This window comes from Symphalangus syndactylus, chromosome 3 (assembly GCF_028878055.3).
Source record: "Symphalangus syndactylus isolate Jambi chromosome 3, NHGRI_mSymSyn1-v2.1_pri, whole genome shotgun sequence".
NCBI classification, from domain to species: Eukaryota; Metazoa; Chordata; class Mammalia; order Primates; family Hylobatidae; genus Symphalangus; species Symphalangus syndactylus.
Window position 1 is genome coordinate 52,498,706 of NC_072425.2, and position 27,972 is coordinate 52,526,677.

General features: G+C 46.3%; 3 protein-coding genes across 15 annotated transcripts in view; 2 read left to right on the plus strand and 1 right to left on the minus strand.

Moving 5' to 3' along the window:
* LOC129478496 (isoleucine--tRNA ligase, cytoplasmic-like) overlaps positions 1-27,972 on the plus strand; it is a 216,281-nt gene that overhangs the window by 93,909 nt on the left and 94,400 nt on the right. The gene's annotated exons all lie outside the window — the stretch shown is intronic.
* LOC129479212 (serine palmitoyltransferase 1-like) overlaps positions 1-27,972 on the minus strand; it is a 79,101-nt gene that overhangs the window by 39,973 nt on the left and 11,156 nt on the right. For all 12 annotated transcript variants that reach the window (XR_008656605.2, XR_010120021.1, XR_010120022.1 and 9 more), the window contains 2 exons: positions 6,162-6,255; positions 5,281-5,353 (listed from right to left, as the gene is read on the minus strand). Coding sequence is in view for 9 of the 12 variants with exons in the window: in XM_063636257.1 (XP_063492327.1) it covers positions 5,281-5,353; positions 6,162-6,255 (167 nt within the window). In the remaining 3 variants the exon portion in view is untranslated. The remainder of the gene's footprint in view (positions 1-5,280; positions 5,354-6,161; positions 6,256-27,972) is intronic.
* LOC129479213 (putative UPF0607 protein ENSP00000381514) lies at positions 22,847-24,234 on the plus strand. 2 transcript variants are annotated; one of them, XM_055271977.2, is made up of 2 exons: positions 22,847-22,960; positions 23,369-24,234. In XM_055271977.2, the coding sequence occupies exons 1-2, from the start codon at positions 22,957-22,959 to the stop codon at positions 24,130-24,132; spliced, it is 768 nt and encodes a 255-aa protein (XP_055127952.1). In that variant the 5' UTR covers positions 22,847-22,956; the 3' UTR covers positions 24,133-24,234. The 2 variants fall into 2 exon arrangements, with proteins under 2 accessions (XP_055127952.1, XP_055127951.1); XM_055271976.2 differs by having other exon boundaries at positions 22,848-24,234.

The window sequence follows — 27,972 nt, forward strand, 5'->3', positions numbered from 1 at the left end:
CAATATGTGGATGACCTTCTTCTTTGCAGCCCCTCTTACCAATCTTCCCAGCAAGACACTATACTGCTTCTTCAACACCTCTACGCCAAGGGGTACAGAGTATCCCCCTCCAAAGCTCAAATTTCTACTTATCTTGGTATAATCCTCCACCAACATAGGTGTGCACTTCCAGCAGACCGTATTCAGCTAATCTCCCAAATTCCAGTCCCTACCACCAAACAACTACTCCTCTCCTTCTTAGGCGCTGTTGGATACTTCTGCCTTTGGATACCAGGTTTTGCCACCCTAACCAAACCACTCTATAAACTCACAAAAGGAAACTTAGCTGAACCCACAGATCCTAAATCCTTCCCTCGCCCCTCCTTTTACTCTAAAAAAGGCCCTAGAGACAACCCCTACTCGAGCGCTTCCCGACTCCTCCCAACCCTCCTTCCTCCACACAGCAAAAACGCAGGGCTGCGCTGTAGGAATTCTTACTCAGGAACCAGGCCTGTGACCAGTAGCCTTTCTATTCAAACAGCTTAATCTTACAGTCCTGGGCTGGCCATCATGCCTGCATGCCACAGCAGCCACAGCCCTTATACTCTTAGAGTTTCTCAAAATCACAGGCTATGCCCCACTCACCTTTTTATAGCTCTCACAACCTCCAAGACTTAGTTTCCTCTTCACACATAAAACACATACTCTCGGCTCCCCGCCTCCTCCAGCTCTATTCACTCTTTGTTGAAAATCCCATGGGGACCATTGCCTTTGGACAGGACTTCAACCCGGCCTCTCACTTACTACCCACCACAAATCCTAATCCACACGACTATATTTCCTTAATCCACATAGCCTCTTCTCCTTTTCCCCATATTTCCCTTTTTCCTGTCCCTGACCCAGACCACACTTGGTTTACTGATGGCAGTTCTTCAAAAACCAGTTGATTAACACCAGGAAAAGCAGGATAGGCCATTGTGTCTCACTCATCTATCATTGAAACTGCTGCACTCTCCCCATTTACAATCTCTCAACAAGCTGAATTAATAGCACTAACTCGTGCCCTAACTCTTGGCAAAGGACTGCATGTTAATATCTATACTGACTCGAAATACCCCCTTCACATCCTCCACCGCCACGCTGTCATCTGGGCAGAAAGAGGTTTTCTCACTACACAAGGATCCTCTATTATCAATGCCCCCTTAATAAAGCCCTCCTTAAAGCTGCCCTCCTTCCAGCCAAAGCCAGAGTAATCCACTGCAAAGGACACCAAAAAACCTCTGATCCCATTGCCCAAGGAAACACCTATGCCAATAAAACAGCCAAAGAAATAGCAAACTCCCCAGTATCTGCTCCCAGCGGCCAGTATTTCTCCTTCTCATCTATCACTCCTATTACTCTCCTTCTGAAACCTTAACCTACCAGTCACTTCCCACTCAAGGCAACTGGTTTTTTTTTTTTTTTTTTTTTTTTTTGAGACGGAGTCTCGCTCTGTCACCCAGGCTGGAGCGCAGTGGCACGATCTCGGCTCATGCAAGCTCCGCCTCCCGGGTTTACGCCATTCTCCTGCCTCAGCCTCTCCGAGTAGCTGGGACTACAGGCGCCCGCCACCACGCCTGGCTAATTTTTTGTATTTTTAGTAGAGACAGGGTTTCACCGTGGTCTCGATCTCCTGACCTCGTGATCCGCCCGCCTCGGCCTCCCAAAGTGCTGGGATTACAAGTGTGAGCCACCGCGCCCGGCCGGCAACTGGTTTTTAGATCATGGAAAGCTCCTTCTCCCTGCCTCTCAAGCTTACTCTATCCTCTCCTCCTTTCGTGACCACTTCCATGTAGGATATAAACCTTTAATCCGCCTTTTAGAACCTCTCATTTCTTTTCCAGCCTGGACATCCATCCTTAAAACAATCACCTCTCAATGGGCTATATGCCACCCTACTACCCCATCAAGGCTTTCTCAAACCTCGTCCTTTCCTTGTCGTGCATCAAGCACGACAATTTATCCCTGCTCATGATTGGCAAATTGACTCTACTCATATGCCCCGTGTCTGGAAACTCAAATACCTCCTGGTTTGGGTCGACACCTTCACCAGATGGGTTGAGGCTTTTCCCACGGGGTCTGAAAAGGCCACTGCAGTTATTTCCGTCTTCTAACAGACAAAATCCCCCGGTTTGGTCTCCCTACTTCCATACAGTCTGATAACGGGCTGGTCTTCATCAGCCAAATCACTCAAGCAGTTTCCCAAGCCCTCGGTATTCAATGGAATCTTCATGCCCCATATCACCCTCAGTCCTCTGGAAAAGGAGAAAAAGCCAGCGGCCTTTTAAAAACACACCTTACTAAACTTACCCTCCAGCTTAAAAAAGACTGGACCACTCTCCTACCCCTTGCACTCCTCAGAGTTCGAGCCACACTCTGGGAACCCACCGGGTACAGTCCACTTGAACTCTTATATGGCCGCACCTTTCTGCTGGGGCCCAACCTTATTTCAGACACCACCCCTCTTGGTGATTATCTTCCAGTCCTTCAACAGGCTAGATAGGAAATCCACTAAGCTGCCAATTTCCTTTTACCTACTCCAGATACCCAGCCATATAAAGACACCCTAGCTGGACGGTCAGTTCTCGTTAAGAACCTAACCGCTCAAACTCTACAACCTCGGTGGACAGGACCTTACCTGGTCATCTACAGTACCCCAACCACGATCCGTCTGCAGAATCCTCCCCACTGGGTTCATCGCTCCCGGATAAAACTGTGCCCATCAGACGACCAGCCTAGCTCCTCTGCCTCCTCCTGAAGTCGCAAGTACTCTCCCCCACTTCCCTTAAACTTACCCACATTCCTGAAAAAGAACAATAACCCTGTATACCTTTTATTTACAGTAGGCCTTTACACAGTCACCCCAGTATTTAAACTCTGTCTACTTATGTCCCTACTAACCATTTTCACGTACTTCTAAATGCCCTGCTTTTGTCTATACTACCAGTTCACGCTTTTCCTCCAGACTACTGTAGCTGATATCTCGTGGTGTCACCCTCAAGCTGCCACCCTTAACTCTCTCAGAATGGACAGATGACCTTCTGTGGCAAGGTACTCTCCAATTCTTCCAGCCTGATGAAGTTCTTTTCTTTTATACTTACTCTTTGTCTCACTCCCATTCCCTTGCCACCCTCTACCCCTCCCTAGTTATCTCCAGCAAACCATCACCCTCACCCACTCCCTCTCCCTCCTCACCATCTCCAATCCTTCCTTAGCCAGAGATTGTTGGCTATGCATTTCCTTCTCTTCCTCCTGCTACACAGCTGTCCCTGCCCTGCCCTGCCAGCTGACTCAGCAACCTCCCCCGTCTCCCTATACCTCCGAACCTCTTTCAGTGATCCCCCACCTTTACCCTGCCGAACAAATTCTTTACTTCCTAGAAAAATACAGGAAAAACTCCCCTGATATCTAATACCAACAAGCTGCTGATCTCCTCCGTACCTACCTACGAAAACAAATCCTTTACCTCAGCAAGCAGTCACAGAAAGCTTTCATCAGATTACAATCGACAACCCCATAAAATGTGCCTTTTCTAGTTTTCTAATACCTGCCAAGAAAATAATTCCCTACCAATCAAAAACCAAGCAAACAACCCCTGTTTGCATTAGACTAGAGGAAAGTGGGAGGCTCTGATATGAGCTTATTTCTTCAAACTTGCCATCAAGAATGGAAGTCAGGATACTTGGTTTATATTATATTATTATTATTATTATTATTATTATTTTTGAGATGGTCTCACTCTGTCATCCAGGCTGAATTGCAGTGGTGTGAACACGGCTCATTACAGCCTCAACCTCCTAGGATCAAGGGATCCTCCCGCCTCCGCCACCTGTGTAGCTGGGACTACAGGTTCACGCTAGTGCCAGGTTTATTTTTATTTTTTGTAAACACGGGGTCTCGCTACGTTGCCCAGGCTAGTCTCATATGCCTAGGCTCAAGCTGTCCTCCCTTCTTGGCCTCCCAAAGTGTTAGGATTACAGGCATGAGCCACTAAACCTGGCCAATTTCTAATTTTAGGGTTAGAACTAAAGATTTGAAAGATCACTTCCAGCTGTAGGATTCCTGGACACTACTTCTCCTTATCTGTTCCCAAGACAAATAATGTAATCACCAAACTAGCTTAGGGATAACGTAAGGTGCGCCCTTACATTAAAAAATCACGAAAGTAAAAAAACTTAACTGTTAAAGTAAAAAAACACAAAAAGATCCACAAATGGAAACAAGGATGGAAGACGGAAGATACTTCCCTTGCTCTACTTTCCCCACACTGTGTCATTTTATAAGCCAAAATGCTATTTCCAGCAATAAATTCATTTGAACAATTTTATTTATTTATTTTTGAGACAGAGTCTTGCTCTGTTGCCCATGCTGGAGTGCAGTGGCGTGATCTTGGCTCATTGCAACCTCTGCCTCCCAGGCTGAAGCAATTCTCCCACCTCAGCCTCCCACGTAGCTGGGATTACAGGTACCCACCACCACGCCCAGCTAATTTTTGTATTTTTAGTAGAGACGAGGTTTCAGCATGTTGGCCAGGCTGCTTTTGAACTCCTGACCTCAGGTGATCTGCCCGCCTCGGCCTTTGAAAGTGCTGGGATTACAGGCATGAGCCACCATGCCCGGCCTGAACAATTATTTAATAACATTTTCAGGAGCGAAGAATATACACTTAATAAAAACAACCATAAAACAACAGACTTCTTTGATGACTCCCAGGGAATTCACTGTACTTGAAATCCTACACTCATCGAGTATTTAGTTGGCCTGTTCCCAGATTATCCATACACAAGGAAATCAATGATCCTTCACCTTCATTCTAGAAAGAAAAAAAACGACACTGTTTATCCCCCCTCCCTCCACCCCAGGCAATCTGCTCTCCACTTTCTTCCTAGAGCTGTTTCTCAGCCCCCTGCGTGGCTAGTCATGGCAGGGGTTCCGTTCTCATCAATGGACTCTGGGCAGAAGTATGAGGCCATCTCCCCTGCATAAAGAGTACTGCTGCTCTGCACTCGTTCCTCACACTGCAATCCCCACACATGCACACGAGGATGAGCCCACCATGCCCGGCTAATTTTATTATTTTTTTGTAGAGACAGGGTCTCCCTATATTGCCCATGCTGGTCTCAAATTCTGGGTTCAAGCAATCCTCCCACCTCAGCCTCCCCAAACTGCTGGGAGTACAGGTGTGAGCCACCATGCCCGGCCTAAAATTGAATCTTAACTATTAAAAGCACTAGTCTCAAAGAGAACACAACAAAAACTTACCAAATGTGCCATAAAATCCTCTGGGTCCACAAGTCCCCACGCCATACTTCTTCAGAGATGCTAAAGCTGCTGCCTTTATTGAAGTAAAAGAATTATACTTTAATAATTTATCTTTAAGAGTTCAAAGCGAACATTTCCTATTCTTTAACCCACAGAGCTCCTTCCTCCCTCCTCCACTTTTCTTCCTTTCTTGGAACTATGACAACTCTAACAGAATATAAAGAAGAGACAGGTGTAAAGACTGAGTATATGACTTAAAATATGGAAAAGTTATACTAGCCTGATTCTCAAAACCTGGTTAGTTTTTCTGCATTTGTGGGCCAAGTCTTTCCTGGAAAATGCCTGTTAGCCCACAATCCCAATAGGAGAGAGAGCAATTTCCTAGACCCTTCTCCAACTATTCTCTAGGTCTGGCCTGTTCAGTGCCTAACACTGAGCCACATAAGAGACTCTTGCCTCTCTCTGTCTAGGTCCAGCTCACAACTCTGTCAGACAAAAAGGAATGGGAAAAACTTGCACAGCGCTTTCCAGTGCTCTGATTTTTTTTTTTTTTTTTTTTTTTTTTTTTGAGATGCAGTCTCGCTCTGTTGCCCAGGCTGGAGTGCAGTGGCACCCTCTTGGCTCACTGCAACCTCCACCTCCTGGGTTCAAGAAATTCTGCCACCTCAGCCTCCCAAGTAGCTGGGACTACAGGCATGTGCCACCATGCCCTACTAATTTTTGTATTTTTTGGTAGAGATGGGGTTTCACCATGTTGGCCAGGCTGGTCTTAAACTCCTGACCTCAAGTGATCTACCACGCCCAGCCTGCATTTGTCTTTTATGTCCAGTTTCTTAAATCAGTAATGTTATCTGTCCACTTCAGCAATATGTGCTACTCACCTTAACCCTAGGGTTATCCAACAATCCAAGAAAATTAAATGAGGCGAAGTTTATACATTCTTTTCCATTCACCACAATTTTGTGGCTTGGAGGGCTAGGGAAGAGATCAAGAGTGGCACACGTCAATTACACATTCATGTTACACGCTATCATATTACCTTGGTGGTAGGCACAACAACATAGTGTTGTCATCCTACCCTATTTGCATACTGGTCTTTGAGTTCTTGTTTTTAAGAAGTAATATTAGAGCATGGTACATTAAAAATAAGATATTTTTCCATTAATTTTATTTTTAATAAACTACCTGTACTACTAAAATAAAAAAGAAAAATAAGCTAGAATTCCAAGATGAATGAATGGCAAATCTTAAATGCTTTGGTTTTAAAACTCGCTTAAGAATGAAGCTGCTAAATAAAGTATCTCAGAAAAATCTGGAATAAGCCAAACAGGAAGAAAATATAAAATAAGATCAAAGGCAAGAATAGGCAGAGTGAGTTATGATCTTGCATAGTTAAATGGCTTAAAAAGAAATGTCACGTATAGGAAGCCACTAAAGGGTAAGTGGGGTATGTTCCCAATGTCTAAAGTTAACGCTGGAATGCTGTTGAAGAGGAATCCTCACGCTCCTGGGGAGTGGGGAGAATGTGGGTGGCAGCTACACCGGAGCCAGATATGAGCCCGGCTGGGACACGAGAATGGGCTCCTGAGGATACTTCTGTTAAGCCCTCTGCTGATCTATATTTGAGCCATGAGCCATGCTTCAAAATCATGGGCTCAAATTATGGGTGGCAAACTGGTAAAGGGCTGTGAGACCAAGTTAGTTGGTCACGATCAGCCTATTTTAACCAGAGGAAACAGTAAAACAAAATAGAATGGAAAAGAAAATATCAGAACCATGGCACAGGGTGAGTGATGGGACTATGTATCTGTACTGGTCCATGTACTGGGTTGCTCTATAAAATGCACTGTAGCCAGAAAAGATGGAGAAACACTGTTCTCATCGATACCTTTTAACAGCATTGGTCATCCTTGAGAAAACACAGGTGCCGGGAAACCAGGAAAAGAAAAGAATGACAACTTGAAGTAAATTCATGAAAGCGAACTAACTTATAAAAAAGGCAAGAAGACTCAGTGAAAAAACCATGGGTTGTAGAGTCTGTCAGACAGACCCCCCTCTGTATTATGGCTATGGGCGACTTCAGAAGCCTAGGGACATCACTGACCTCTGTGATTCTCAGTTTCTTCATCATTAAAGTAGGCGGAGAGTCTACCCTCAGGGAAATTGCTATTATGAAAGTGCCTGGCTCATAAGAGGTGCTCTCCAAATATTTTCTTTCTTCTTCCCTAAGGCTTCAAGGGCTTCTCTTTCAAATCCAGTGCCACTCACCTCCTCAACTGTGATTCTGATTTTATCATGTTATTTAGGTTCCTACTTCTCAGGGTTTCCTTAAGTTTCCTAAGTCCTCCCTGATTTTATAGCCAGGTATTGGCAGTCACAAAAAGACTTAAAAAGAACAAAAACCAGAAAACAAACAAACACCTAGATAGACCACCCGTGTACCAAAGGTGCCGTAAACGTTGAGACCATTCTATAAAAACTGTAATACACAGAAAACAAATGATTAAGAACAAGTTCATCCAAAACCCCTAACCACGGCTCAAAAACTATCAGAAGGCAGCACGATGTGATGTAGGGATGCTATTTCTGTCCAGCACTTGGAGTAGCGAAGGAACAAAGTTTCCAGTGAGAAATGGAAGTCTCAGACCTGTGCCCCATGCAGGCTAGCAGGAATAGGTCATAACGGGCACTTGATACAGGAATCCTGGAACCTAAAATCTTAGAGGGTATGCTGCAGAAGCAAGTAAAACCAACCAGAAAGACATCTCCACAAATGAGACCTGAGAGGACTCAAAAGAGAGAAAACAACTTTCCCGATCAAAAACCACAACCCCGCCATGAGTGAGAGTCAGCATACAAGAGATGCAGAAGGGCCGGCGCCCAAGAACGCGAGACGCTGGACACTACGAAGTGCTGAGGACCGAGAGCATAAACATAAGGAAAGGTTAAAAAGTTACTAAGAAAAGGACAGGCTGGGCTGGGCATGGTGGCTCACGCCTGTAATCCCAGCACTTTGGGAGGCCGAGGCGAGCAGATTACCTGAGGTCAGGAGTTCAAGACCAGCCTGACCAACATGGTGAGACCCCATCTCTAGTAATAATACAAAAAAATTAGCTGGGCATGGTGGCGCGTGCCTATAATACCAGCTACTCGGGAGGCTAAAGCAGGAGAATCGCTTGAACCCAGGAGGCAGAGGTTGCAGTGAGTCGAGATTGTGCCACCGCACTCCAGCCTGCTCAACAAGAACGAAATTCCATCTCAAAAACAAAAATAAAAAAGGACAGGCTAACTTGCTAAATAGTCAAATATAACTTCCAGAAGTAAAATCTAAGAGCCAATAAAATTAGAAATCCAAAAGATAGATTAAATACTCCATCAGACACAGCAGAAAAATGAAAGACAGAGCTGAGATTACCAAGAGATGCAAAAATATGAAAGAGTACACACTGAACATGGAGGATATGAAGGTTAAAAGTACACCGAACATTAGCTCTACGGGGAAAAACTGGAGGAAAAAAGTGAGAGACAATGTTTGAACAGGTAACAGCTAAAAAATTCCCAGAATTCATGAGAGACAGAAATCCACAGACTGAAGTAGAAAAATGAATCCCAAGTAGGATAAATATGAATAAATTACAAGAAGACAAATGAGAGTGAAACTGTAGAATTTTACAGAGAAAAAGAACTGTGAAAGCCACCAGAAAAAACAGAAGATGAACAATAATTAGACTGACACAGTCTCCCCGTAACACAGGCCAGGCCATGACGAAGAAATTCTCCCAGGGCTGCAGGGCAAATAATGATCCACTTACAACTTGTTATCCACTAACTGTCATCCAAGGAGGTGAAATAAAAACATTTCTCACTAAGAGATACAGCTTACCTTCTCTGAATCTCCATATAACAATCTAATAGAGAATATATTTTAGAAAAAGGAATTTTAAGCCCAAAGAAGCTGCACGGATAAAGAAAGAAACACCTAAAGATTGGCAATAAGAAACTGGTAAACAGGTAAAGACGGTGATTCTCAAATATAATAATCCTGGAGGATACAAAATAAGTGGAGGTCAAATGTCAGACCAGGACATCAAGAAAGGGGGAGTGGGGATGGGGAACAACTGAAGTAGGAGTCTAGTAAGTCCCTGTACTGCTCAGTAAGGAAGAGGGGAAGATTAATTAACATTTGGGGCAAGGTGGCTCATGCCTGCAATCCCAGCACTTTGGGACACCAAAGTGGGGGGATCATTTGAGGTCAGGAGTCCGAGACCAGCCTGGCCAACATGGTGAAACCCTGTCTCTACTAAAAATACAAAAAATATTAGCCGGGCGTGGTGGTGCATGCCTGTAATCCCAGCTACTCCAGAGGTGGAGGCAGGAGAATCCCTTGAACCCGGGAGAGAGACGCTGCAGTGAGCCGAGACGGTGCCACTGCATTCCAGCCTGGGCAACAGAGTGAGACCCTGTCTCAAAAAACAAAAAAAAGTTGGACAGGAATTACTTATGTTAAGCATGAGGAGAAGAAAAGAATAAGGGAAGTCTAATCAAGAAAACCTGATCAAGCAGACTAAAGGCAAAGGAAAAAAAAAAAAAAAAAAAAGACATGAAAAAATTAAGGCCACTGCCCTGGAACAAAACACCACGTCTGTCAGCTGCTCCTGCAACTAGGTGTGGCCAGTGTTGCCGTAACCAAGCTGACAGGCCCAGAAGGAGCCTCTTTTCTGCCCATCTGCCTGACATCCTCCCTTAAGGTGACTTCTGAATGGAACTCACACACCTCAAGGGCAGAACACGAGGATGGTAACCTGGGTCCCTGATCATCTGTGGCGCTAGCTACCTTGCTCCACACCCGTGAGGGCAAATAAACTTCTACTTTGTCTAAGCCATCTAAGTCTGGGTTTCCCATTATATGCAGCTGTACCCACTACTAATTAGTTAACAACTTCAACCAGAATGATCTCTAACAATGCTACCTTTAGGTGTTTTGAAGAAATCCGTTTGTTTTTTATAAAGAGAGGTAAAATAATTTGACACAGATATTGTACTTATTTCCCACACATAACACATATTCCTGGGAGCGGGACTTCACAATGAAACAGTATACAACCAAGTAAGCAAACCTCTTAAAGACCACAAAAAAAGCAACCCTGTAAGGGGTCAAGTGTAGAATCACAAATACTGAATGAGACTTGGGTAAAATTTTGAGGGACAGCAACATACACAGATTCAAAAAGTTATGAATCCAAGTATTCAGACAGAAGTGAAAATGACAGACTTTAAACATAAATTTTTCAATGCTTCTAATGATGAATATGGTATCCAAGATGCCTAGGAAGAATTAGAATAAAACTGCTGCACGGGGTAAAGGAAAGAGCTGTATTTTTGAATATATTATTTGCACAATGACATTTTAAGTATATATGTGCAATTAAATTAATAAATCAAATAACATTATTTTTGGCCATTTCTTATACACCCCCCCCCCTTTAAGTTTACATATCAAATTGGCCAACAAACTGTTTTAAATGTTATTGGGAAGATTGTGAATCACCTCATATTTCAGCAGATATTAGTGTTTACTATACAAATAAGTTAGTAATCAAAATAAATGTAAAGAGATGAAATTCCTCGGTTAAAAAATGATACTAGGATTAAAATCCAATTATGTACAAAAGAACTACACACAATGACACAGTAAAACTGAAAACAGAGTCCTATTAATCACAGAATAACTAAATGATAGCTGGTGTAGCTACACTGCTATCAGACAAATGGACTTTAAGGTAAAACATAATTTTTGTTAGAGATAAGGGACATTCAAAAAGATGTAAAAATGCTGAGCCCACATATATTTCATACCTCCAAACTAAACAATCTAAAAACAAAACAGAGACAGAGAATGAATCCATATGGTGGGTAATACTGATCTTTACTGTCTCTTTCTTTCTCATTCATTTACATACCAGACAGAAAACGGCTAAGACTGTCAACTATTTGAATAATAATTAAAGTGCTTGATGTAATGGACACAAGACACCTTGAATAAAAGGAATATATAATGTAAATTTTTGTGATAAAGCCGTGGAACATTTGCAAAATTTACAATAAAGTAAGACATAAAGCAAGTCTCAACAAGAGCAGCAGAATCATTCAGAGAAACTATCATCCAGAACACGTTTTTTAATCACATAGCAATAAATTATAAATTACTGAGAAGACAAAAACTCAAGGAAAACATTATGCTTTAGTCAAAGAAAAAAAAAGAAAATTAAAAAATATTTAGGTCTGAATAACACACATTAGAAGTATAGCCTACAGGCCGGGTGCAGTGACTCATGCCTGTAATACCAGCACTTTGGGAGGCTAAGGCGGGTGGATCGCCCGAGGTCAAGAGATTGAGACCATCCTGGCCAACATGGTGAAACCCTGTCTCTATTAAAAAATAATAACAATAAATTAGCTGGGCGTGGTGGCACACACCTGTAGTTCCAGTTACTGGGGAGGCTGAGGCGGGAGAATGGCTTGAACCCGGGAGGCAAAGGTTGCAGTGACCCAAGATTGTGCCACTGCACTCCAGCCCGACAACAGGGCAAGACTCCATCCTCCCTCCCCCCCAAAAAAGTATAGCCTACAGCTGGAATAGTACTTAGAAGGGAATTTATAGGCTTAAACACAGAAAAGTTCATTATCCCTCATACTCAATTTTGAAAGTTTGCAGCAAGTTCATTCAGTAGCAAAACCTGTCCTAAACATATATGAAACTCTTTACTGCTTTTATTTATTCAATGGAATGAAACTATTCTGGGGATGCTGCCCTAGACTGCATGACAGCGGTTCTGTAATAAGGAATACGTAGTTTATTATCTTTCAAAACCTTTTTTTAAGCCTGAATCCTGAATAATTACACTCAGGGTGTTTTACAAAGAGAATGTCAATCAGTACTAGAAAAGATTAAAAATGTAAATTAAGTGTTCCACTAAGTCAGAAAAAGAACAGAGTACACCTAAGAGATATATTAATAGAAGTTAAATAACAAGTAAGAATTTCAGAAAATACAACATAAAAAAGAAAAGTCATGCAATGATCTTAGGTGCAGAAATGACATTTGATGAAGTTCAACATCTATTTATAAAACTCTTACAAACCTAGATGGGGGAAATGGTCTCAAACTGATTCAGACTATAATACCGAAAACCTACAGATATTAACTGGGAAACAAGAGAGCCATTACTTTTATGAATATGAACAAAACAAGGATGCTTGGTATCTTTTTACTATTCAGCATATTACTAAAGGCCATACCGGTAAAACTGTAAGTCCAAAAATGTGAATAAACAAGTGTGCACACACACGCACGTCTGACGAGAGTCACACTGTTATCGGCAGGTGATATGATCACCTTACATAAAAAACTCAACGAAATCAACAAACTATTGGAATTAATAGTAAATAAAGGTAACAAAATACAAAGTATTTACAGTATCAAGAAAAATATAAAGACAGTAATAAATGATAAGATATACGATGGTCAGCTGAAGGGATGGCTCAACATTTTAAAGATACTACATTTCGCCAAAATAAACTACAAACTCAACGCAATCACAACTAAAATTCCACCAGGATTTCTAATGGAGCTCTGTAAACTTCAATAATTACACAGAAGGATACAAGTTCAGGAATGGCTAACTGAATTTAGAAACAGGCAGGTGCTTTACCAGAAGGAAGCAAATATTACAGACCCCTGTTAACAACAGGTTTGGTACTGGAGCACGTAGGCAGAGACCAATGAAACAATCTAGAATTCACGAGAACTGTGTACATACGAATACCTGGAAAATGACAGCACTTACCGCACAAACCACCAGGTTTCACACAAATTTTTCTCTATGGATAAAGCTGAACAGCCAGGTATAAAGTGAATTCCAGACATATTAAAAATCTAAAAGGTATTTTAGAAAAGATAACAAAATGTGGAAGAATGTCTTTGGGACCTCAGGGTAGGAAATGATTTCTTAACCAAGTCTCCAAGAATACAAACCGTAAAGCCAAGATGGATGCATCTGACCAAGTCAAAATTAAGAAATTTGGTTCAACGAAAGATACCAAAGATAAAGTTAACAGACGGGTGATAGAGAAGAGGTTTATTGTATTTCACTGAGTCTAAGGTGTCATCAATTGTATTTTATCCATCACTAAGGAAGAGAAACAGTGTCAATTAAAGTACAATGATGTTTTCTTGTCATGTACAGCTTTTTAGTTCATGCTTAATGAAAAGGTCTATTATATATTCCTAGACCCAGATTTTTGTTACACTATGTTTGTACTTATGAAAAGGAAAATAGAAGTCAAGACATTCCTAAAACCTCTTTAACTGAGTTCTGTCCCTCTCCTCTAAGTCACTGATACCACAAGTTTTCACACCATGTTCTCCTTGCTCTTGGCAGTATCTTGGCATTTCTTACCAGCATGCTCCACTATCATTTCTGAGATTATCTGACATGTTAACTGTCACCCATTCTCAAGTTCTGATGCTGCAACATTCCTATCGAACTAACCTCATAGTTTTATCGTCCTTCCAATCAAATCACACGTTTCTAGAAAGTAAGCTGATACTACCCAAAGACAACAGGAAGTCTGACAAAGAAATCTTCAAAGCCTTTTGTCATCCTCTGCTCTGCAGGTCTGGCCATTTCTCCGGCCATCAGTTGCCTCATTGACCAGCGGGGCATACACTTCAACTGGAGTGCTGACAGTAAGCCCGCCACCACCAGGTTCACTGGTACATAAGCAATGACAACCATGTCACAAACTACCTTCCTGGCTGACAATGACTCATCAGTGACTCTCAGCAGCTTTAAGATTCATCCCCACTTCAGAGATTTTAAACTAGGGAAAAACAGTATGTGTCTTAGAATCAATGTAACAGAGTACTAACTCAAAAATTGACTAAGGATTAAAATCTACAAGGTATACAGAACCGTTGCTAATCAAAAGAAAGACTGGGAATCCAGTAAAAAAAAAACAGGTAAAAGATATGAAGAGGCATTCAAAGAAGCAGAAAACTCCAGTAGCTAAAAAGTAGATGAAGTGATGCTCAAAGGCTCAAACAGTAAGAGAAATCCAAAGCAAACAGTATTGCTAAACAGAGATGTAGGGAAAACTTGAATTGCTATATACTATCTCAGGGGACCACAGATGACACAGAAAAGTCCTACAGGAAAATTAGGCAGGCATATATCAGTATCCTATTCCTGGTTCTGTACCCCTGGAGAAATTCAAGGGAATATTAGGTTCACGAGGGACTATTAATCAGAGGATTCTTTGCAGCAGTGGGAAATGGGGGCGGTTTAGGTGTCTATCATGAGGAAAATGGAGAAGTAAAATTTGGTGGCGTACACAACAAAAGAATATGTAGCAGTCAAAAGAAATGAACAAGAAATACATGCAGCAACTCTACCTCTCTTTACTGACCCTGCTTTCATATTTCTTCATACCACTTACTATCAGCTAACATTCAAAAACACCTCAACCCTTGATCTCTTCTGAAAGCACACTCAGAAAGCAAATGCAAAATGCCTACAAAGTTTAAAGGTCTAAACCTACCCAGACCAGAACAAGGAGAAAGGTGACAAAATGTTGGAAACTGGAAAGCAAATGGACAAGTTGTATTTGGTAAGTCAAAGAGATCAAAGAGAAAGGCAAGCCTAGGCCAGCAGTGAAAAGCCAAGCAGCAACGCCTGAAACATGCTCCCAAACTGGGGCACCAGCTTCCATTAAACACTGGAAAACGGGGAAGGCCGACAACAGGAGGACTGGCTGGGTGCCTAGACAACAGGCAGTCACTCCCCTCCTCCACCCTGAAAAAGTGCTCTCTGGAGAGGCTGTGTATAAACTGGAAGTCCTAAGAACGAGTGAAGGCAGGGGTGCCATTCTGAAGACAAAAATTAAGTGTGAGTTACATAACGAATGGTAAGACCCTGGGCCTCTTGCCTTCAACTCAGCTCCCAAATGGTGGAAAGCAGCTTTTTACCTACAAAGTAACAGACTAGAGGACTCCTCTCCTGGGAAACACGAAGCCAAGAGAATAAAAACCATAAACACTAAGTTTGGGGGTCCCCTCAAATAAACGAACAGGTCCCTGTCTGATTATCCTAGTGCAAGCCCCTCAGTCAAAAAGCCCACCCCATCCTCACTCACCCCTCTAAAACACAAATGGTAACTAAATGTGGTGATGGATATGTTAATTAATTTGACTGTGGTCATTATTTCACAATGTGTGTGTGTATGTATATATATATATAAATATAAAATCATCATATTATACATCTTGAATATATACAATTTTTATTCAGCAATTATACCTCAGTAAAACTGAAGAAAAAGCCAAGCCCATTTTAACAGGGCTCTCAATGACCATTTTAATGTGTCATTCTTGAAAACAGACCATCCTTACATTTATGGTCAACTGATTTTCAACAAGACAACTCAGAAGGGAAATAGTCTTTTCAACAAACGGTGCTAGGACAACTTGACATCCACCTGGAAAAAGATAAAGATAGGCCTCTACCTCACACCATATACAAAAATTAACTTGAATTACACACTAAATGTAAGGGCAAAAACTATAAACTGTTAGAAGACAGGAAAGAGTAAATCTTCGTAACCTTAGATTAAGCCAAAGTTTTTACAGATGACAAAAAAGCACAAGCAACAAAAGGAAAAACAGGGAAGTTAGACATTATCAAAATAAACTTTTCAATTTCAAAGATCACTATCAAAGAAGTAAAATAAAATCCCACAGAATGAAAAAAAATCTGCAAATCATGTATCTGACAAGGGACTAGGATTCAAAATATATAAAGAACTTTTACAGTTTTAATGATAGAAAGAACCCCCAACTGAAAACAGCTAAGTGAATAAAGTAGACATTTCTCCAAAGAAAACACACAAATGGCCAATAAGCCGATGAAAAGATGCTCAACATCATCAGTTATCTGGGAAATGCAAATTAAAACCATAAGATCCCACTTCACACCTACTAGGATGGCTACAATAAGATAGAAAATAATAAGCGTTGCTAAGCGTGTGAAGAAATTGTAAACCTCATATGTAGCTAGTGGGAATATAAAATGATGCAACCACTTTGGAAAACAGTTTGGGGGTTCCTCAAAATGTTAAACACAGAGTTATCATATGACACAGCAATCCTACTCCTGGGTATATATCCAAGAAAAATTAAAACATTATGCCCACGCAAAAATGTGTACACATTATTTCATAGCAGTTTTATTCATATTTTATTTTTTCATATACTCTTATGAGGGAAAAAACCCCATTGGGCATCAACTGATTAATGTATCAACAAAATGTGTATATCCATACACTGAAATATTATTTGGTGATAAAATGAAGTATGGATACATGCTACAATGTGAATGAGCCCTCAAAACATTATGATAAGTGAAAGAACGCAGAAACAAAGGCTAAGTATTGTTTATTCCTTTTAAGGTGAAATGTCCAGAATAGGAAAGTCCATAAAGTAGATAAATGGTTGCTAAGGCCTGGGCAGAGGAAGGAGTGGGAAGTAACTGCTAATGGCTTTGGGATTTCTTTTGGGGTGATAAAAATATTCTGGAATTAGATGGTGGTGATAGTTGTATAACTCTGGGAATATGCTAAAAACCACTTAATTATACACTTCAAAATGACGGATTTTATGGTATATAGATTATGTATCAATACAGCTGCTGTTTAAAGGAAAAAAACCTTACACTTCAAAATGGTAAATTTTATGGTAAATAGATTATATATCAATAAGGCTTCTGTCTAAAGGAAAAAAACCTAAGTTAAGTAAATTCATTTACTCTTGTGTCAAGTCAGTATTGAATATAAATAGGTATTGCATAAGTTGAAGAAAAGTAACACTCAACATATGACTATCAACAAAACAACCTTCAATTTTCTTGTAGTTTCTGCAAACAATTTACATAATGTTCTTGATGACAATAAAAATATTGTGCATATTGAAAAAAAAAGAAGGGATGTTAACAATCACCAGATATTGAGGAAATGTCTAACAGATCAATAAAAACTGATAAAAACAATCAGTACAGTGCAAAAGGGTAAAAATAAAAAATTTCAAGATGTGTAGGTTTCAAAAAAAAAAAAAAAAAAATTCACCTTTCATGACCCTTCTCTGAAATCTATCTATAATCTACTGTAAACCAAGAGACAGGAAATAGCCAATGCAGAACAGAGAAAGGAAAGTCTCAAGCTAATGGTGATGGGACACTCCAGGGCCACCCTGTGTGGCAGCTGCATATAACCCGTCAGGAGTGGAGCAGGATAGAGAAAGAACAAAGAAAGTGAATCTAATAGATAACTAACGTGTGAACATTCTGAATGGAGTTTTATGCTCCTAGAGGAAAACAACATCAAGACCACTGTAGAACCAATCAAGTGACCAAACAAAAACGATTAACTCTGGGGAAAACAAAGTATCCAATAAAGAAAATATAGTCTCATAACATTGGCCCAACTAATGAATAATACTAATGAAGTCATAAAAATATAACCACTGAATTATCTAAGGACACATTATGCTATATCCGAACTCTGCCAGAAGAAAGAGCAGAGCAAGGCTGCTGCATGAGCTGGGGTCCTGGGAGGGGCACCCAGGGATTGGCACCACAGCCTAAGGTCTGCACCAGGCAGCTGCACTTGCTGGAGGAAGAGTACCTTCCCCTAATCCACACAAAGGCATGACAGGAGCTATTCCAGGCCTGGGGACAGTAAGTGTAGATGTGTTTTCAGAGAGCCAGTCTCAATCACCTACAATTAATGGATATACAGTCACGTGCCATTTAACAACATCTCAATTGACAAAATGGACCACATATACAACAGTGGTCCTATAAGAGTAAAATACTGTATTTTTACTGTACTTTTTTTTTTTTTTTTTTTTTTTAAGACAGGGTCTGGCTCTGTTGCCCAGGATGGAGCACAGTGGTGCAATCTTGTTTCATTGCAACCTCCATCTCCCAGGCTCAAGCCATCTTCCCACCTCATCCTCCCAAGTAGCTGGAAGTATAGGCCTATACCACCACACCCAGCTAATTTTTTGGATTCTTTCGTAGAGAAGGGGTTTTGTCATGTTGACCAGGCTGGTCTCAAATTCCTGGGCTCAAGTGACCTGCCCACCTCAGCCTCCCAAAGTGCTGAGATTGCAGGCATGAGCCATCATGCCTGGCCCTATTGTACCTTCTCTATACTTAAATACATTTAGATACACAAATACCATTTTACTACAACTGCCTAGAGTATTCAGTAGAGTAACATGCTGTATAGTTTGTGACCTAGGAGCAATAGGCTATACCATATAGTCTAGGTGTGTACCAGGTTATAGGTACACACTACACATCTAGGTCTGTGTAAGTCCACTCTATGATGTTTGCATGACAATGGAATTGCCTAACACATTTCTCAGAACGGATCTACGTCATTAAGTGATGCATGACTGTAAGGAAACCTGGGGGAAAAAAAGTCAAGAAGAAAATAAAGAACAACATAAGCAAGTTTCTTAACAACAACAACAACAAAAAGGTAGGTCAGGTACGGTGGCTCACGCCTGTGATCCCAGCGCTTTGGGAGGCCGAGGCAGGCAGATCACCAGAGGTCGGGAGTTTGAGACCAGCCTGACCAACATGGTGAAACCCCATCTCTAGCAGCCTAGTTTAGGAAGCTGCTTGATGCCCACAGGGCTATGCTGCCCCAGAGAAGGAGCCCACATATAGCACCATCTAGAAAGCCAAGCCATAGCTGAGTATATTCTGCTCCATGAACTAGTGGTCACTGCCTCCTTCCATCCCAGAGGCTACCCTGTCATTACAACAGCCTTCTCCAGGAAAGCAGCTACTGCTCTCTATATCCTAGAAACAAACTCTCAAAGAGGTTTGCCTTCCACATCCCAGTGACTGCAACACTCTAACTGTGGACTGATTACTGATTTATTGTGCCATCAGTGCGCTCACCAACTGGGCCTGGTGTTTCTAGGTGATCCCCATCTCAAACCTGCAGACCCAGCCCCAGTAATCCACAGCCAGGTGAGTGTTTCCAGGGGAGTCGCATCTCAAACTGGTGAACCAACCCCTGTGACTCAGTAACACAGTCACTAGATAGGCATGCAGCTTCCTGAGACCGCCGCCTTCTCCCCCAGCCCCCAGTCCTGAGCAGAAAAACAAACCGCACATGCTCCTGCAGCCTAGGTCACCAAGGCACGCACAGGTATCACCAAAATGGATACTAGCAAAAGAAGAAAAAAAGGCAAGAGAAAAGCACAGATACTACACTACTGTGTCCTCCTGGAACTAAAGCAGATGCAGCCCATCCAACTGACACCCTGAGACCCATCTCCAGGTGAAAGTCTTTCTCTACATAAGCTACTCTATACAATTAGAACAGGTGACCATGTCAACAGTCTCATAAATATAAACATAGGAGATACAAAGCATGAAAATGCAATGAAACTTGACACCACCAAAGGTGCACAATAATTCTTCACAAAGTGACCCTAAATAAATGGAAATTTTCAAATTGCCTTAAAAGGAATTTGAAATATTGATCTTAAGAAAATTCAATGAGATACAAAAGAATATAGATAGACAACTTAATCAAATAATAAAAACAACAAGCCATAACCTGAATGAGAGATTCAACAAAGACATAGATCCCATTAAAGAAAACAAACAGGCCAGGCGTGGTGGCTCACACCTGTAATCCCAGCACTTTGGGAGGCCAAGGTGGGCGGATCACGAGGTCAGGAGATCTAGACCATCCTGGCTAACACGATGAAACCCCGTCTCTACCAAAAACACAAACAATTAGCCGGGCGTGGTGGTGGGCGCCTGTAGTCCCAGCTACTCGGCAGGCTGAGGCAGGAGAATGGCGTGAACCTGGGAGGCGGAGCTTGCAGTGAGCCGAGATCCTGCCACCGCACTCCAGCCTGGGCGACAGAGCAACACTCTGTCTTTAAAAAAAAAAAAGAAAAGAAAAAGAAAAAAAAGAAAACAAAAAAACCAACAGAAACCTTAGGAATGAAGAATTAAATGAATTAAATAAAAAGTACAACTGAGAGCTTCAATGGCACACTAGATCAAACAAAAGAATTTCTGAACTTGCAGACAGGACTTTTGAAATAACCCAGCCTGAGGGAAAAAAGGAGAAAAAGAAGAGTAAAAAGAATCAAAGAAAGTCTATGAGACCTGTGCCACGATAACAGATTTTGAAAATATAGAAGAGAAACAGAGAGAGGAGACAGACAAAGACACGGAAAACTTATTTAACAAAATAATAGCTGAAAATCTCCCAATTCTTGGGAGAGATATGGACATCCAGTTCCCTGAAGCTTAAAGGGTCCCATACATATTCAACCCAAAAAGGCCTTTTCTAAGGCACATAATAATCAATTTGTCAAAAGTCAAACACAAAGAAAAACTTCTAAAATTAGCAAGAGAGAAGCATCAAATCACAAATAAACAAGTCTCCATTAGACTATCAGTTTTCACAGCAGAAACCTTGAAGGCTAGGAGAGATTAGGATGATATATTCAAAGCGCTAATGAGAAATCAGTCAGCAAAGAGTACTGTACATAGCACAGCTACCCATCAGAAATTAAAGAAATAAAGTCTTTCCCAGACAAGCAAATGCTTACGGAATTCATCACCATAAGACCAGCCTGACAAGAAATGCTTAAGGGAGTGCTTCAATCGCAAGTGAAAGAACAATACTAACGCAAACACACAGGACACTATCAACCTAACTGTTAAAAGTAAATTCACATTCAAACTGAGAATTCTACATTACTGAAATGATGCTTTAGAATCTTTCAAATCACCCTTGAGAAAGCTGAACATCAAAATAGTCAAAAATATTTATATCTACAATGAGTTCTTAATAAACACCCAATACAGAACAATATAAATTAAGGCAAAAAAGTACAAATTTTGTGCGCTGACAAAGGATGTGGGGGTAGTATAGCAGGTTCGTGTGTGATCAAAATTTTTATCAACTTTAAATAGTCTATCGTAACTCTACATCTTTAAATGTAAGCTCCAGAGTAACCAGAGAAAAAAATTACACCAGATATGTCAATGAAATAAAGGAATCAAAGCTTATCAGTACAGAAACTCACCAAACCATAAAGCAAACAATAAAAGAAGAAAGAAACAAAAGATCTACAAAACAACCAGAAAACAATTAACAAAATGACAGAAGTTAACTTCTTGCCTTTTAATAATATCTTTGAATACAGACGGTTTCAATTCTCCAATAACAAGATGTAGAGTGGCCAAATGGTTTTTCATACATGTTTCCCCAGTCCAGACACCCAAGAGTATGTCCCTCTCTTGGGCATAAGAAAATCTAGAGTTATATTTAGGGCATCATGTGTGGCGAATAGTTGACCGAGCTGGCATGCTCACAATGACCAAATTATGTTCGTCATATTTTAATCCAATACACTGATCTACTATGAACTTGTAAATAATGTATTGGCTTTGTAGACACATTCCAGGAAGACCAGAGAAACTGACTTTTACCCATATGGAATAATCCACTGGCAAATTTCTTTTAGGACAGACCAAAGCTGATCTAGAACATAATCTTTACATACTTGGATCCTTCCCATCAGACGAGAAAGAACATCTGGGCTGAAAGGCTCCATTAGAAGAGCAATGTGGGATGGTGCTGTGCTGACAACTGGTAGTCCGTGCCCTACATCTCTGTAGAGGACTGGAGCCCAGAGCATGCCATGGTCAGCTTGTATGTTGAAGTGAAGACCTCCTTCGAGGTGTGCATGTGCTTATTACAGATATGCCACGGTGCTAAGTACCCCAGGACTACAGGAAAAAATAAGAATAGATGCTGTATCCATGATCATGAGGCACACAGGCCAGAGTGCCAGCTGTGGAATTGAACGGCTCGGGTTCAAAGCCTGGCTGGGCCATGACCACCTGAATGACCTGAGGAATGGTCTCAGGCAAATTTGTAAAAAGAAGCGGAGACCCTGCCTGCCAGGGAGGCATGTGGTAAGAGGCAGCATCCAGTCAGGTCAGGGCACCGCGTCCTCTCTTTGGAAACCTGCGGAGCAAGGCTGGTGGTCCTCGAGGCCACAACGGCCACGGAGAAGGCGGGCCTGGCTCCAGGCAGCATAGAGGCACTAGACAGGCCCCGGGGGGAGCCTGGCGGGATCTGGCTGGTCCTGTGCTCTGCTTCCAGCAGGTCCTGGCCCTGTAACCCGGGGGACAGGGCCACTGGGTGCCAGCCAGCACCTGGGCCAGGCGCCAGGCAGGAAGGGCTCTGGCGGATCAGCCCCGCACCCCCAACAGCCCCACAGGGGGGCCCATCCAGGGCCACACACCTGCCCCCAGGAGCAGGATGTCCCTGAGGCTAGAGTCCAGCTGGACCGGTGGAAGGGTCTCGCCCTTTGCCCTTTGACCCCTCTTGTAGGCACCCTCGCTGGGCTCCTAAGCACTCCTCCACACCCTGGCTCTGTCACCAGCCCCATAGTGATGTCATAACTCCCAGGTGCCCAGTGTGCACTTCACCACAGAGAAGTGGGTGACTTAGGAGTATCCTCTCTGCTTCTGACCCTTAGTTTCGTCTGTGCACAACTCGATCAAAATGGGTAACTCACTAAGCAGATTTTGTTCCTGGTCCCGCCGCAGGTCCTGGCCACGCCACTGGCAACCTGCTCGTCTTGTCCGTGAGGCCTTCCCAGCTGGCCGGGCTCACCCCGCGGCTCCTGCACCTGTGCCTGCCCCGGGAATCCTGGGCCGTTTCCCACTCCTCTTCAACCGTCAGCGATATCTTGGGCCTTCTTTTCCAGTCAGGTGGGATGGCGCCCCTATGAGGCTGTGTCTTATCCCTCGGAACACGGGCACCCCACAGAGGGTCCTGCCTCCTGTGGTCTGGAGCCCCCCCTCAAGGAAGAAACCCGTGCTGTCTGCTCGCAACTCCATGATGTTTGGACACGTCAGCCCCGTGAGGATCCCTCCTCTCAGAGGCAAGTTTAACCTCCAACTTCCTTCATTAGATGAGCAGGTGATCCCAGCCAGGCTCCCCAAGACGGAGGTGAGGGCAGAAGAGCCCAAAGCAGCAACGGAGGTGAAAGACCAGGTAGAGACCCAGGGACAGGAGGACAATAAAAGGGGCCCCTGTAGCAATGGGGAAGCAGCCTCCACCTCTAGGCCCCTGGAGACTCAGGGAAACCTCACTTCCTCCTGGTACAATCCCAGGCCCTTGGAGGGAAACGTCCACCTCAAGAGCTTGACAGAAAAGAACCAGACTGACAAGGCCCAGGTGCATGCAGTGAGTTTCTACTCCAAGGGCCATGGAGTTGCCAGTTCACACAGCCCTGCCGGAGGCATCCTTCCCTTTGGGAAGCCTGACCCAGTTCCAACAGTGCTCCCTGCCCCAGTTCCGAGCTGCTCCCTGTGGCCAGAGGAGGCAGCCTTGAAGGTGCTGGGAAAAGACCACCTGCCCGGCTCTCCAGGCTTGCTGATGGTGGGGGAGGACATGCAGCCCAGGGATCCCGCAGCTCTTGGATCAAGTAGGTCTTCTCTACCCAGAGCTGTCGGCCACAGGTCCCGCAGTTCCCGCAAAAGAAAACTGTCAGGGCCACCGCTGCAGCTGCAACCGACCCCTCCCCTGCAACTGAGGTGGGATAGAGACGAGCGGCCCCCACCGGCTAAGCTTCCCTGTCTATCTCCTGAGGCACTGTTGGTGGGTAGGGCTTCCCAAAGAGAAGGACGCCTCCAGCAGGGCAACATGCGTAAGAACATGAGGGTGGTTAAGTAGAACATCAAAATCCAGGAGACGAAAACGGCTGCTTGAGAGGAGAAAGAAGACACGGCGGGGCAGGCGTGGTGGCTCACGCCTGTATCCAGCACTTTGCGAGGCCCGGGGGGGCGGGGGGGGGGAGTGGATCAGGAGGTCAAGAGATTGAGACCTGAGGAGCATCTCTGCCTGCACCATCTGGGAAGTGAGGAGCGCCTCTGCCCAGCCGCCCCACCGTCTGGAAAGTGAGAAGCGCCTCTGCCCAGCCGCCCCACCGTCTGGGAAGTGAGGAGCGCCTCTGCCCGGCTGCTCCACTGTCTGGGAAGTGAGGAGCACCTCTGCCTGGCCACTGCACCGTCTGGGCAGTGAGGAGCGCCTCTTCCCGGCCCCCGCCCTATCTGGGAATCGACGAGCGCCTCTGCCCGGTCGCCTTACAGTCTGGGGAGTGAGGAGCGCCTCTGCCCGGGCCCTGCCCCGTCTGGGCAGTGAGGAGTGCCTCTGCCAGGCCGCCGCCCTGTCTGGGAAGTGAGGAGCGCCTCTGCCCGGCTGCCGTCCTGTCTGCAAAGCGAGGAGTGCCTCTGCCCGGCCCCCTTACAGTCTGGGAAGTGAGGAGCGCTTCTGCCTGACCACCGCCCTGTCTGGGAAGTGAGGAGGAGCACCGCCTCTGCCCGGCTGCCGTCCTGTCTGCAAAGCGAGGAGTGCCTCTGCCCGGTCCCCTTACAATCTGGGAAGTGAGGCGCGCTTCTGCCTGACCACCGCCCTGTCTGGGAAGTGAGGAGCGCCTCTGCCCAGCTGCCCACCGTCTGGGAGCACCGCCTCTGCCTGGCCTCCACCCCATCTGGGAAGTGACGAGTACCTCTGCCCGGCCGCCTCACGGTCTGGGAAGCGAGGAGCGCCTCTGCCCAGCCGCCACCCTGCCTGGGAAGTGAGGAGCACCTCTGCCCAGCCGCCGCCCTGTCTGGGAAGTAAGGAGCGCCTCTGCCTGGCCGCCGTCCTGTCTGCGAAGTGAGGAGTGCCTCTGCCCGGCCTCCTCACCGTCTGGGAAATGAGGAGCGCCTCTGCCCGGCTGCTCCACTGTCTGGGAAGTGAGGAGCACCTCTGCCTGGCCACTGCACCGTCTGGGCAGTGAGGAGCGCCTCTGCCCGGCCCCCGCCCTATCTGGGAATCGACGAGCGCCTCTGCCCGGTCGCCTTACAGTCTGGGGAGTGAGGAGCGCCTCTGCCCGGGCCCTGCCCCGTCTGGGCAGTGAGGAGTGCCTCTGCCAGGCCGCCGCCCTGTCTGGGAAGTGAGGAGCGCCTCTGCCCGGCTGCCGTCCTGTCCGCAAAGCGAGGAGTGCCTCTGCCCGGCCCCCTTACAGTCTGGGAAGTGAGGAGCGCTTCTGCCTGACCACCGCCCTGTCTGGGAAGTGAGGAGGAGCACCGCCTCTGCCCGGCTGCCGTCCTGTCTGCAAAGCGAGGAGTGCCTCTGCCCGGCCCCCTTACAATCTGGGAAGTGAGGCGCGCTTCTGCCTGACCACCGCCCTGTCTGGGAAGTGAGGAGCGCCTCTGCCCAGCTGCCCACCGTCTGGGAATTGAGGAGGAGCACCGCCTCTGCCCGGCCTCCACCCCATCTGGGAAGTGACGAGTACCTCTGCCCGGCCGCCTCACGGTCTGGGAAGCGAGGAGCGCCTCTGCCCAGCCGCCGCCCTGCCTGGGAAGTGAGGAGCACCTCTGCCCAGCCGCCGCCCTGTCTGGGAAGTAAGGAGCGCCTCTGCCTGGCCGCCGTCCTGTCTGCGAAGTGAGGAGTGCCTCTGCCCGGCCTCCTCACCGTCTGGGAAATGAGGAGCGCCTCTGCCCGGCTGCTCCACTGTCTGGGAAGTGAGGAGCACCTCTGCCTGGCCACTGCACCGTCTGGGCAGTGAGGAGCGCCTCTGCCCGGCCCCCGCCCTATCTGGGAATCGACGAGCGCCTCTGCCCGGTCGCCTTACAGTCTGGGGAGTGAGGAGCGCCTCTGCCCGGGCCCTGCCCCGTCTGGGCAGTGAGGAGTGCCTCTGCCAGGCCGCCGCCCTGTCTGGGAAGTGAGGAGCGCCTCTGTCCGGCTGCCGTCCTGTCTGCAAAGCGAGGAGTGCCTCTGCCCGGCCCCCTTACAATCTGGGAAGTGAGGCGCGCTTCTGCCTGACCACCGCCCTGTCTGGGAAGTGAGGAGCGCCTCTGCCCAGCTGCCCACCGTCTGGGAATTGAGGAGGAGCACCGCCTCTGCCCGGCCTCCACCCCATCTGGGAAGTGACGAGTACCTCTGCCCGGCCGCCTCACGGTCTGGGAAGCGAGGAGCGCCTCTGCCCAGCCGCCGCCCTGCCTGGGAAGTGAGGAGCACCTCTGCCCAGCCGCCGCCCTGTCTGGGAAGTAAGGAGCGCCTCTGCCTGGCCGCCGTCCTGTCTGCGAAGTGAGGAGTGCCTCTGCCCGGCCTCCTCACCGTCTGGGAAATGAGGAGCGCCTCTGCCTGGCCGCCGTCCTGTCTGCGAAGTGAGGAGTGCCTCTGCCCGGCCTCCTCACCGTCTGGGAAGTGAGGAGCGCCTCTGCCCAGCCGCCGCCCTATCTGGGAATCGACGAGCGCCTCTGCCCGGTCGCCTTACAGTCTGGGGAGTGAGGAGCGCCTCTGCCCGGGTCCTGCCCCGTCTGGGCAGTGAGGAGTGCCTCTGCCAGGCCGCCGCCCTGTCTGGGAAGTGAGGAGCGCCTCTGCCCGGCTGCCGTCCTGTCTGCAAAGCGAGGAGTGCCTCTGCCCGGCCCCCTTACAGTCTGGGAAGTGAGGAGCGCTTCTGCCTGACCACCGCCCTGTCTGGGAAGTGAGGAGGAGCACCGCCTCTGCCCGGCTGCCGTCCTGTCTGCAAAGCGAGGAGTGCCTCTGCCCGGCCCCCTTACAATCTGGGAAGTGAGGCGCGCTTCTGCCTGACCACCGCCCTGTCTGGGAAGTGAGGAGCGCCTCTGCCCAGCTGCCCACCGTCTGGGAATTGAGGAGGAGCACCGCCTCTGCCCGGCCTCCACCCCATCTGGGAAGTGACGAGTACCTCTGCCCGGCCGCCTCACGGTCTGGGAAGCGAGGAGCGCCTCTGCCCAGCCGCCGCCCTGCCTGGGAAGTGAGGAGCACCTCTGCCCAGCCGCCGCCCTGTCTGGGAAGTAAGGAGCGCCTCTGCCTGGCCGCCGTCCTGTCTGCGAAGTGAGGAGTGCCTCTGCCCGGCCTCCTCACCGTCTGGGAAATGAGGAGCGCCTCGGCCCGGCTGCTCCACTGTCTGGGAAGTGAGGAGCACCTCTGCCTGGCCACTGCACCGTCTGGGCAGTGAGGAGCGCCTCTGCCCGGCCCCCGCCCTATCTGGGAATCGACGAGCGCCTCTGCCCGGTCGCCTTACAGTCTGGGGAGTGAGGAGCGCCTCTGCCCGGGCCCTGCCCCGTCTGGGCAGTGAGGAGTGCCTCTGCCAGGCCGCCGCCCTGTCTGGGAAGTGAGGAGCGCCTCTGCCCGGCTGCCGTCCTGTCTGCAAAGCGAGGAGTGCCTCTGCCCGGCCCCCTTACCGTCTGGGAAGTGAGGAGCGCTTCTGCCTGACCACCGCCCTGTCTGGGAAGTGAGGAGGAGCACCGCCTCTGCCCGGCTGCCGTCCTGTCTGCAAAGCGAGGAGTGCCTCTGCCCGGTCCCCTTACAATCTGGGAAGTGAGGCGCGCTTCTGCCTGACCACCGCCCTGTCTGGGAAGTGAGGAGCGCCTCTGCCCAGCTGCCCACCGTCTGGGAATTGAGGAGGAGCACCGCCTCTGCCCGGCCTCCACCCCATCTGGGAAGTGACGAGTACCTCTGCCCGGCCGCCTCACGGTCTGAGAAGCGAGGAGCGCCTCTGCC

Coding starts and splice junctions, on each gene's coding strand:
- LOC129479213 (XM_055271976.2), top strand. CDS start 22,957: ATGGGTAACTCACTAAGCAGATTTTGTTCCTGGTCCCGCCGCAGGTCC.